The following is a 12,097-nucleotide window of genomic DNA, read 5'->3' as shown; positions in this document are numbered from 1 at the left end:
GCGCTACCTCTCTCTAATACTATACTTTGCATAAACCTGGAGGCGCTACCTCCCTAACATACCCTAGTGACACTCACCTCAGAGGCGCTACCTCTCAAAGAAAACCTATTGTCACTCTAACTGGAGGCGCTACCTCCCTAAAATACCCATTGGGCCACACTCATCAGAGGCGCTACCCCCATCAAACGTGACCCACATATCAGAGGCGCTACCTCTAAATACTACCACAGTGTCATTCATCTCAGAGGCGCTACCCCTTACTAAAACTGATGGAGACACATACACATCAGAGTCGCTACCTCTCATTCCTTACAAAAATGCCATTCACATCAGAAGCGCTACTTCATCAGTTACTGCCTGATCCATACCATCTACATGCTCATTATTTTGCATCTATTTTACTTCCAACTTTAACTGAATCAGGCTAAAACATTTTACAATTCACCATGTTATAACTGCGGTGTTATTAAGTTAACCAACATTTTTGTCCTAGAAGTCCATGGTCATCTCTTGACCTTAAGCTAAATACTCTGCTCCTAAGAGTCCATGTTGCTTGTTAGCAACCTACACCTGAAAATCCTCAACAGGTTATGTTAGCTCAATCTTCCACACTTAATAAAAAGGATACATATCATGCAGCTTCGTGATGTCCTGCACACTATTTCCATTCACCACCTCTCATTCTGCACCTTCCCAACCGGGCAGAGACATACTCTCCACTCACATACCGTATGACATTTGTTGCCATTGAACATGTTAAACCAAGTCATCGCCATATCCATAAATTACACGTAGCCTTCTGTTTTACTTTTACCATAGTCATAAGACTACATCACTGGGATCACCCATTCCTTGTTGAAGCTTTAATGGCAAAGATTATGTGTAGATGCTTTAATGGCATTCCCTTTAAAAACGTTGCAGCTACTCCTACTGCTGCCATACCGGAATAAAAAAACAGTACCTGTTTACTGAAAACATCCCTTTTTTTTTCATTGCCGCCCACAATCCACACATCAGCATATGATGCTTTCTCTTTCATTACCGCCGTGTAAGCGATAACACTTCCATTCCATTGTTGCACGCAATGAACTCCTCATTGCAACCGCAGACCATTGCAATCACTGCATCCAATATGTGAGGATAAACTCTTAATAATAATAATAATTAGGCACTTATATAGCGCTACGAACCCTCAGGTATCTGAGCGCTGCTTATTATTACCCACGGTGTGTGGTGCTCATTTATCGACCTCGGAAGGATGAAAGGCTGAGTTTGGCCCTGCCGGGATTCGAACCTGCGTTAGCAGGCTCTGCACAGATGTCAAAGCGAGCGCTCTACTCGCTGTGCCACTTGACCGGGAACGTCATCACGTTGGGGCACGCCGATAGAGCCACTCCTCTAATGTATTCGCTTGTAACACGGCAAGGGAGAAGAAAAAAAACGTTGCTCTGCGTTCCAATGCAGGTAAGAACATTCTGCATTTAACATTCGTATCTTCATCAAACCCGTGCAGAATTCCATTACGTCATCATTAGCTTCTCCGCTCCTGATCCACACAGAACTCCTCAAAGGGGCATTTTCCCAAAGGTCACACGAAGCTCCAGTGAACTGCACTTCAGACCCTCAGCAGTTCGACACTCGCAAAACGAGCGCGCACATTTCCAAAACACCATAACTAGGCAAAGATCATTAGGCTAAACAGCACAAGGCGATTTCACCATTTAAAAGTCTCATTAATGCAGAATAATTTCATTTCTTTTTTTTTAAAGTACCCATTTTACAGTGCTCTGCCGTACTTCATTTCACTGTAAACTGGTAGCAGGAAAAAAAAAACTTGCTGCATTTTCTTGGCTGCCATTCATCATAGCAGTAATGCACACCATATTTTACAGTACTTTAAACAGCTTCTTCCTGTACTGCACTGCACTTGCTGCCCCCTTAATTCTGCTTATGACTTTCCTCTACTCTTCACATTTGCTCTTTTCAGTCATTCTTTCACAACACTTACAGTACCTTATATTCCTTGTGAAAGTAAGGGGAAAGGCAGGCATTTTCAGCTCACCACTTCTTTGGCTGCCTGCAAGGGCGAATGTGTCAGCTCACCACTTCTTTGGCTGCCTGCAAGGGCGAATGTGTCTTCCCATCCCCAACAGGACTTATGCCACGTCGAGTTCAGGGCATCAATTCCACAGCTGCCCTCACCAGCTTCACATCTGTGGGCCCTCTTCATAATTTCTGCTTCACCACAGGGCGCCATCACATCACTGGACTGCCAACTGCCATCACTGGTCCTCTTCTAAAAGTATCACCTTACTTTTGTTGATGCCTGAAGAAGTGGGGCTTCCTTGCTCTTCCCCTCCTTAACCCTGGGTGATGGGTCTCTTACTTGTGTTGTGGGGGCAGTGCTAATCTCCGCTGTTTCCTCCTGTCTACTGCACCCCCCGCAGCAGGCTCCTTCATCTTTAGCTCCTTCTTTTGTGCGCAGATTCCTCTCTCAAGACCAACTAGTCGCCAATGTTGCGAAGTGACTTGCAGGCTTAACTTAGGTTATATATTAGGTTTATTCAAGACACTTCAGTTACAGTTACATGGAAGTAAATAGAGGGGTATGGAGTATTATCAGCACTGGCCCCATCACCCAGGCAGGGGAGCTCTAACTGCCTACCTCAGTACGGAACCCTCAGATCAGCATTCCATCATTCACCCAACAACATTCCATATGACATCACACACTCACATATGGCAGATCAACACAGACAGTCACTATATAACACATCTCCCTCCTTTTCCAAAGCCACACACACACACGGGAAGTCACAACGTAACAAGAACCATATATGATAGTGTGGGGAGGTGCAGGCCAGACTGGCTGGAGCCTTCCCAGTGACTGTATGTTGTTGGTACACCCTTGGGGTGGGACCTGGGTGAATGGAGTGTGTGACCAATATGCACTTCATGTTATGGGTGTCTGGTATCTGTGTGTGTGACACGAAGAATGAGACAGCCCTGCCCCCAACTGACATGAATTCAGTGTGGTGTGCTGAAAGTCTGGATGATTGACCCAATCCACATTCCTTGTTATGGGTGTCTAGGTGGAAGTGAATGGCCTGAATGCACGGTGAGCCTGATTGGCTTCCTGCCTGAATTCCCTTCTAAATGATTGGCTGTCTGAGCTTGGCTCAGCAGTGTGAATGAGAGACAGAAAAGTATATCTGGGGACCGCTCACTTACCAGAATTGTTCAGAAGCTGAAGTTGAAACTTGAAGCGGCTTATCCTTGAAGCCCGCTGGAAGAAGAATTGCTGCTGCTTTACTTCACCAATCTGAAAGCTGCTGTGTCTGTCAAGAACTGATCCAAGAGAGGCCCTGGCTAGGAGACCTCTTCCCGATCTACGAGGGAACATCGTGCAGAAGCTGATCATCAAAGTGCCGTGAAAGTCAGTCCCAAAAAGCTGTCAACCGGAGACAGAGTATGCCGAGAAACACTGAAGTAAAGCACCAGGACGTCGAGGCGGTCGACGACCATCACCTTCGACCGAGGTTCGGAGGACGGCTGTAACCTCGTCAACCGGAGCCGCAAAGCTCCATTGCCTAAGAACATTTGAAAGAAGTGCTCCCTTGCCAACACCGTCGACCGCTTTGTCCTGCGGAAAAAAGTCAAGGTCGTCGACGACATAGGAGAATCTGCCGGTGGGTTTCCCGCCACCCAAATTCCACAAAGACACTGAATATCCAAAAGCCAACTGTGGTCGAGTCCCGATCGTCGATGCCAACGCTGACGACCCGAGGCCCTTGCTGGGCCTACATTCTTCACCGATCTGCTTTTCGGCAACAAACTTGTCATCGAGATGCACCGCACGCCTCATCTTCACAGGACATCCACAACCGATCGTCGACGAGCACAGTGAAGGTTGAAGCTGCTCCCCCGACAACAGTGTTCACATTTCTTCGTAGGAATCTCGACGACCCGTGGCTCCTGCTTTAAAGGTAGTTCACCCACGAAGGACCCTTCGACGAACCATCGAAAGAACTCTGCTAAACTCCGGTACTTTGGGGTAGTAGAACATTTTAGCAGGAAACAAGATGGACTGGGCTTGCGAATACTCTTTATTTACAGGTTGTTGAGGTGGGGGGGATCCTCACACAGAACTCTGTTTTAGGAGCAAGAGAAGCATTCTGCCATTGTTTAACCTAACTTGTCTTCCTTCCTATCTCTGATGCTGATGCACATTACTGTGTGATTTGTATGCCATTTAAACTGTCAGCAGTTGGTGCACTTTAAAGGAGTCAAGAGTGAACTGTGTGGTACCACATAGACATTGTACATATTTACCATATTAGAATTGCCAGAGTACAAAGTGTGTTATTGATTGTGTATATACATTGAGCCTTATTTATATAAAGAACTGTGTTATCACATAACATAGTGTGGACATTCCTTTACAGGGGTTTGGGGACTACACTGAACTTAAGAACCAGCCTGCATCACCTCCTGAGAGCTTAAGCCTTGTTTGCTCATCCATTGCTACCGCATAGAGAATCTTGGCTGGGGTGCTCTGTGCTTCTACTCTGCCATACAGAGGGCAGGAGTACAGAAACCCCCCTCCAGTCTTTACAACATCTTGTCGCAAAAGCCCCACATCTATAATGACAGAATCCATCTTGGATTCCAGTGAAGATTTTAGGGCTGCAATGGTTGCTGGTATTTGTTGTTCTCTGACATTTTGTTCTTTCGTTAACGCTTGCACCTCTGGGGCCTCGCCTGTGTCCAGCACTGCTGTTGACATTTGCGCGTATGCCTCTATCGTAGGTTGTTTGGACTTGTATTTTTTGTTGCCTTTGAAAGCACGTGCGAGAAAGCTTTGCTGGGTTTGGTAACTGTGCACTGATGTACTGTGCAATGTGGCCCCTGATCTCTCCAGCTATGATGTGTTGCTGCAAGATTTTGTATCCTGTATCGTGATGTGTTTTGCTGGGAATGGCCCGCTTGGGGGTCCAGACTATCAGGGTGGGGCTGTGGTGGGCCCCCGTCACGCGACTGATTGTTAGTTCCTGATGTCGGGCTTTGTCTCTGGGTTCCCCTCTATATGCCTGCTCTTGAATCATGTAATTAGGTCTCCACGCTTGTTGTACCCCTGTGTGGTGTATATGCAGGTTGTTTCTTTAGTGTAATTTAGCTTTCTGGCTCCCCGACTCTTTGTTGCTGTCCAGTCTCACCTTCTGCAGCGCACGGTCCAGCCGTGCTTTATGTTGGAGCCCCGGGTAAGTGGGACACCTTACCGTCCTAGCTCATCCACTGCGGGAGTGCCAGATCTTAAATATGAGTAGCAGTACTGTGGCGTAAGGATGGCCCTGCACATGTTTTATTTACCCTGCCAGGTGCTAATCCGTTGCCCGGCACAGGGCAACTGGTATCTCTCTGCAGGAGGGCTGGGATTCACGGCACGCGCTTGCCCCAGCTGTACACAGCGTAACTTCACTGCTCCTGTGCGCTGACCAGGGCTTCCTCCCAGGGTTCTTCCCACTGCAGTGGGCTGCGCCTACTGCTGTTGCTGTGAGGCACGCAGCATCATTGTAAGCGTTGTGCTGGTACGTGTTCTACTGCTCTCTTGCAGTGAGAACCCCAGGGGTGACTTCCAGCAAGGATCTTGTTGGCAGACTTTGGTGGTGTAGTGGGTTGGCCCACTCATAGAAATATTGTATCATGCTTCCGGGCACCATCTTGGTTCCGCAAGGGTCCTCTCACTCCGAGACTTGTGGGGTGTTCAGCGCTTCTTATACCAGCAATTTTTCTTATTTTCTTGCGCCACCAGTGTTCTCCTAGCTTTTGTCGCGGCTATGATCTCCTGGTAAGCCGATTATCCGCTTTCGGGGCACGGATCCGTGCGGATCGAACAGGTGCGACGGAGAGTGCGACTTCACTATATGGCAGTTAGCCACACCCCCACCCCCCAAAAGAGAATAGAAAGATATTAGACATAAATGATTACATGGAGTGAGGCCATGGTCCCAATTGAAGACGTGGAGGGGAAAGGGAGAGGGAAGAATACTGGTAAGTAGGAAGGCCAAGCAATAAAAAGGCACAGTAGAAAAGGCAGAAGAAAATAAATGCAGAAATGAGTGTTCTTGCAGCAGAAAAAGACAGTAGGTGACAAATCTTACAGGAGTTATTGAAGTGAAAACACCAATTAAGGGCTGTGACAATCATATGATGGGAAAAAAGAAGGCAGAACTAAAGAATACACCTGGGTTTTGTGCAGTGTCAAACAAAGTTATTAGAACATGGGGGAGGAGATAGCAGAAAGAGGAAGGGAAGAAGCCGCAGAAGGGAAGAAATAAACTTCAGTTTTTGAAGGATTGAGGTGAAGAAATCCAGTGTTGGATAGCAAGTAAACAGGAAGAAAGAGAAGTGTGAAAGGAGTCAGTAAAGTTAAAAAAGGATAGGAAGATTTGATTGTCTCCAGCATAGAAGTGAAAAGAAGCCAAATATAGAAATAATCTCAGAAAAGGAGGATGTATAGAGAGAGGAGAGGTGCAAGGAGGCTTGGGGAACCCCAAATTGCAGCAGGTTAGAAGAAAGGGAACCAGACCATGAAACCGAAAAGGCACGATTAGAGAGATAAGATGAAAACCAGTGAAGGACAGAGTCAGAAAAACCCACAGAAGAGAAGAAGGTTTGGGTGATCAGCCCGGGTAAAATGCAGGTGACAGATCACTGCACAGATAAGCAAGATAAGATACACAAATTTATTGCAACAAAGGATTGTTGCCACTTCCACCCGCCGAATTGCATATTGTTTGGAAGATAAACAGTTTTTTGCTGCATTTCAAGGGTTTTGTATTGCTATACCTTATGCGTGACTCACTGGCTATGGGCCTTCGGATGTGATCCCTGTACACTCTGCAACAAAGGCCATGGCCTTCAATCGTATGGACTGTCCACTCCACAAAAATTCAGAAAAAAAACAATGGCAACTGGCCTACGCCCATGGCCCTTAACCCCCCCACTAGTAAATAACCTTGTCCTACCGGCCATGACTCTGATAAAAGACTGTGGCCCACATGGCCGAGATCACCCTCGCTAGTAAATAACCTTGTCCCACCATCACTGACCTGGCCACTGTCAACGTTGCACCAATAGGGCTTAAAGAACAGGGTACTCTTGCTATGGCCCCTTTCCCCTTCAATTGTAAATTACCATGACCCCACTGAGTGGTGCTAATCCCTCCCCTTTTCCTTAATACAGTGATTTTCCCTGAGAACTTCCTGTTATACTTGGACGACTCCTTGTATTGCTACAAAACTCTCGCAAATGCACAAAAACAATAGTCTTCCCCATCCCACGGCCACTCATTAGAACAGGATCGCGAAACAGGGTTTATTTTTATTCTTCCTGACTGCAAGCCTGTGACTCGGGCATTTCTTTCTACCCATCACTTTTGGCCCTTCTATCTGCGTTTCCTTAAACGGGACAGACTTACTTTGTGTTGGGTAGGGTCATGTGTGGGGACGGCACTTGATCGCGGGAGTGTGGCCTCGCAAGATCTCGGCACCCGCGCTCCGCGAGATAACGTTAGTGCCAGGAAAAGGTTGGCGGAGCGCCAGACAAGTGGTTGTGAGAAGCGTTGCTCCTGATAAGGAGCCACCGTAGCTGAGGCCCACATGAGCCTATGCAGCCCAGCTTCCAGGGCATAAATCCAATGCCACAGGAGGCCTCATGGGGGCCCTGGAAGCTTACAGCGTGCCATCCATGTGCACACCCTGCATCCAGAGAAGTAACTGGGAGGCCCAAACTGAGACTGTGAGTACCTGCCCTTGCCCTGCTCATGGACATTTGAAGCCCACCTGTTTATCCTTTAATAAAGGCAGTTAGAATCACTCCAGGCGTCCTGTTGTCCTTGAGGCCACTACATCATGCTTACCGATTTGATTCTTTTATATTATTCGATTATGGTGGATTGGCTATCTTAGGCCATAAGCATTTGCTTATATGTATTCCTACAAATCTGGACCAACTTCTAAGATCACCACAAGGTTTTTATATGGAATATATTAGCTTTAAAATGTAAATCATAAAACCGACTACTTTGACTTAGTTGTGGCTAGTGAATATTATGTATTATTATAATTTCTACATATGAATCTTTTCTTGAAATACTTGACTAGTTACCTTTCAGTTAATGAATATGACTTTGCATTAATATGATCAAGATTGTCATACACAAAGGTTGGTTAAATAGTTTGGATTTTTCTGATGTTTCCCACTGATATATATAATTTATTGTGATTTAGTTTACATTGAAACTTTGCACATAAAAATAGCTTTTACGTAAAAAGAACATAAAAAGAATAAAAATGATCATAAAAAGAAAAACACATAATATTTAGATACAGAAATACAGGGAAAGGAAAAGCATCATATTCCCTGAGCAAACCAACCATAATGTCATCATCGTTAAGATTTAAGTGAAGATTGCCACTGAACAAATCTATCATTTTATTTAAGTGGACACATGCACTAAAAATAACGGAATAACATGCTAGCAAGAGGAATTCCCACAAGAAGCGTTTCCAGCCAAAGCATTTGGCTTTTCCTTGCCTACCCCTCTCCCAACACCTTGCCTGCAGTTGCCCCCCTGCATGTATGCAGTAGCAGATTTTTCAAGATTCCTGTGGCAAGGCCAACTAGTCTTGTTTTTACTTGGAAGTCTGGGACTTGTAGTTTTACCCATCTTTGAAGTGGGGAAAGAAAACACAAGAAGTCACAGAATCCAAAAGGGAGAAAATCAGGAACGGATAACCTGCTTATGCATGGCCAACGGAAGTTTGAGTGCTCTGTACTGGGCGGTCTGATAACTCTATGTGTCAATTTTGCAGTCCTGAGCTTTATTTCACAAAAAGAGTATACTCTTGAAGATGCAATCTCGGTTATTAACAGAACCACCGACGACAATTAATTTTTAAATGAAAGCAATGCGCAGGAGAAGTGGCTTCTAAAATACATCAAGCAACTAACTCTACATTAATAGACCACATAAAACATAGACGAAATGGCTACATAATAGCACTAACGAAGCAAATTAATATAAGTTGTTGTTTTTTTTTTTTTTAAAAAACTAGGGTACACTCAGAGCTTATCTGACGTTGCATCCAAGTACTTGAACTTAAAATTGCAGGATCCAATCCACTATTCTCACCTCCCTGACAGTTGTGGTCACGCCTGCAAAAGCCCAAACGCCTGGAAAGTGCTGCAAAATGTCACCCCTACAGAGCCGCCTACAAGTAAAAACGTCCCTTTTCTGTTTCCAATGTATTTCGTTTAGAACATGGGCAGAAAAAAAGTTGGATCTTAGTACACCTGACCAACACGTTTGCAATGGAACGGCGGGATCTCGAATAACTGGCGTCTTCATTAGGTGTAGATAGATACGAGATAACGGATGGTACAATAGCACAATCTCCTCTGATATTAGAGTCTACTACCGCCGTAGAACATTAACATATCTCGTTCTCACAGCCTGCAGGAATTTACTAACACAGACATTTCATCAGCGGCCCACACAAAGCTATGGTTTCCACCCGATCGTATTTTGTTGAGACACACAACTTCTATTAGATTCCCCATCGTGTGACCACTCTGGGGTGCACCAACCCATTCGATTACAACAGGCGTCTTGAAAATCTAGACCCAACACTTGTACTGTGCTTCTTCTTGACCATATGAGAAGTATTTTCCATATGTACGCGTCGTTCATGATAAATTCCAGAAAACTGCACAGAGAATTCTATTTTGTAATCGTACTAATTGAAAGTTCTCGCATAAAGTGATTTAATGGACATTTGTGATTTAAAACTATGAATCCACTTTTCTATAAACTATTCGTGCTAACTTATTTCTAATTTCAGTTTTCAAATATAAATATGTTTTAATCCATTGATGAAGTCCAAATAGTATTTCTATCAATTTGTACATTTTAGGATAGTTCATTTCAGGATAGTCGATCGACTGGTCTGCAGGCGTAGGCGCCCGTTGTACAGAGAACTGGGCTGGCCCATCTCTATTCAGAGATGGCCGCCAGCTATTTAGACACATCGCATTTCAGTCTGTCTTCTCTGTCATTGCGTGCGGTGTGTTCCGGAAGCATTTGTCTTTCACTCCCACCATCCCTTTCCTTACGTCTCTCTGTGTGTTTTGCACACTCGGCGACGTGGGAGCGCGTGGTGCAGAGAATATAACACCAAGACTTCGTGCTGCCCGGCCCCAGCTGTCACTATGGTAAGACGAAAAGTTAAACATGGGCGCCCCGACTATGAAGTTCTATTAAGCACCATTATATCCCATGTATTTAAAGGAGTCTCCCTGTCTAACCGATCTAAATCTTCCACAGCATCATTTCTTTACCTTGTCTGTGGCATTTCATAAGTGGATTAGCCATGTGAAATGTTAAACCGCCGTGCTTTAAAGCGTGCGGTACACTGGGGCCCGTCAGTGTTGAATATGTTAGTTGTACCACAGTGATGAATGTGCCATACTTGGGTTGTGTTTGCTTGTACTGTGGGATCTAGGACTTAGTACAAGTGACCGATGTTTGGGTTTGTTTCCCATGTTCCTAAAAAAAAATAATAATAAAAAAAAACCTTTTGCAAAGCACCTAGAACCTAAATTTTTCTTCTGTTTACCGCGGTAATCGGATGCATTAATCTCACGGACGTCAGATCCACACATCTGCTGTGATCGAAGGCAGAGGAATATTCTGGGGCGAGGGGACTATGTGAAAATCTTGTGGGGTTTTGGATTTTTTTTTATTTTTTGGGTGAAAATGCGTTCAAACAAGGTAGCAAGATCTAACAATGTTAATGAGGGTTCCATGCCCCACTCCATCTAGAGTGTTTGCAGTTGGTGAATTTGTAAATTGGATGGGTTTAAAATGTTTTTCCCGAACTGATCGTGTGTACCAGAACTAATTAAGGTTTTGGCTGATGTTTTCCCTTAAGACATTTTTTATTAAAAGTAGATGTTCCTGGCGTAACATATGCTGTTCTAGCATATAGGTCGGTAATTCATAGGGTCACTTCTGTCTCTGTTATTAAATATCGGAATTGCCACCAATCTAATCCAGGAAAGGGATGTAGGTCCCTGTGACTTATTAATGGTCATTGAAAATGCTAAACGTATCGGATGGTATGAGAGGTATGTGCGGCATGAGAACAGTATCTAAATTCCATTGATCACACAGGCCTGTATGATGTCTTTTGTAGGCGCTTGTCAACCTTGTTCCATTGGAGTCCCTGTGATAGCATACAATTGTGTAGTAGCATAATTACAGCACCTACTTTCAGTTTAGCACGTGAGAAGGCATTCGTCCTACAGCATTTCCCTCTTTAGAGACTGAAACATTGAGCCGGTATTTAACTGGTCATCGACACTGGGACTGTGAAGAGAAGTGGCAGTGGAAAGAAGTAACTTGACATTATTCCGAATGTTTGCGTTAGTGAAAGGTGCAGGTGACTGCGTAGAATCGTGATCATTCTGTTTGTTGAAATGATAGCTGTTGTTTAAGTGGGTGCACTTTGCCATTAGGACAGGAAAGGGCAACCTAACACTGATAAATTGCATCAGCTTAGTACAGAAACATACCTAAGTGTGTGTATATGTTAAAGGTATTTATATAGTGCACCGTCACCAACAGAGTTGGTCCCCAGGTGCTCTGGCGTCTCTGTAAAACAAGAAGGCGGGCGGGTTAGGTTAGTCAGGTGAAGAGGGAGTAGGAGAGTGAGGGAGGTGGTGTGCTGTTGGCGGATTCAGTTTGGTATACACCATGCGCAGAGCTTTGCTGTGAGTATTGGACCGGGGCGAGACCTCTTGTGCTGTTTGTGTTAGTTTGTTGACGCAGTGTGGTAAAGTGCGTGCGGTTTACTAAGCGAGAGATGGTTGTGTGAATTTTTGGGGCGAGTTAGGTATCCAGAGATTTGAAGATTGGGTTAGTGGGGTGGGAATCCTGGTTATGGCATATCTTGTTCGATTTAATTTGTATTCCGAAGGGTGGGGTTAGTTGCTGCTTTCCTTTCTTGCCCGTCTAACTGCGGTGGGCCGGAGC

At 44.9% G+C, this 12,097-nt stretch overlaps 2 protein-coding genes across 3 annotated transcripts in view; one reads left to right on the top strand and one right to left on the bottom strand.

Moving 5' to 3' along the window:
• The window catches only part of GFM2 (GTP dependent ribosome recycling factor mitochondrial 2), a 925,389-nt gene extending 916,090 nt beyond the window's left edge, over nt 1–9,299 (bottom strand). For both annotated transcript variants that reach the window (XM_069627482.1, XM_069627483.1), the window contains exon 1: nt 9,197–9,299. The gene's annotated coding sequence lies outside the window, so the exon portion shown is untranslated. The remainder of the gene's footprint in view (nt 1–9,196) is intronic.
• Nucleotides 9,300–9,306: 7 nt separating this feature from the next.
• The window catches only part of NSA2 (NSA2 ribosome biogenesis factor), a 50,891-nt gene continuing 48,100 nt past the window's right edge, over nt 9,307–12,097 (top strand). Inside the window, exon 1 of the mRNA XM_069627484.1 lies at nt 9,307–10,275. Within this exon, the coding sequence (XP_069483585.1) occupies nt 10,273–10,275 (3 nt within the window). The 5' untranslated portion in view covers nt 9,307–10,272. The remainder of the gene's footprint in view (nt 10,276–12,097) is intronic.

This window comes from Ambystoma mexicanum, chromosome 6p (genome assembly GCF_040938575.1).
Source record: "Ambystoma mexicanum isolate Mex_15411 chromosome 6p, UKY_AmexF1_1, whole genome shotgun sequence".
NCBI lineage: Eukaryota > Metazoa > Chordata > Amphibia > Caudata > Ambystomatidae > Ambystoma > Ambystoma mexicanum.
The sequence above is the reverse complement of the archived record's forward strand: the minus strand, read 5'-3'. Positions and strand labels throughout refer to the sequence as shown.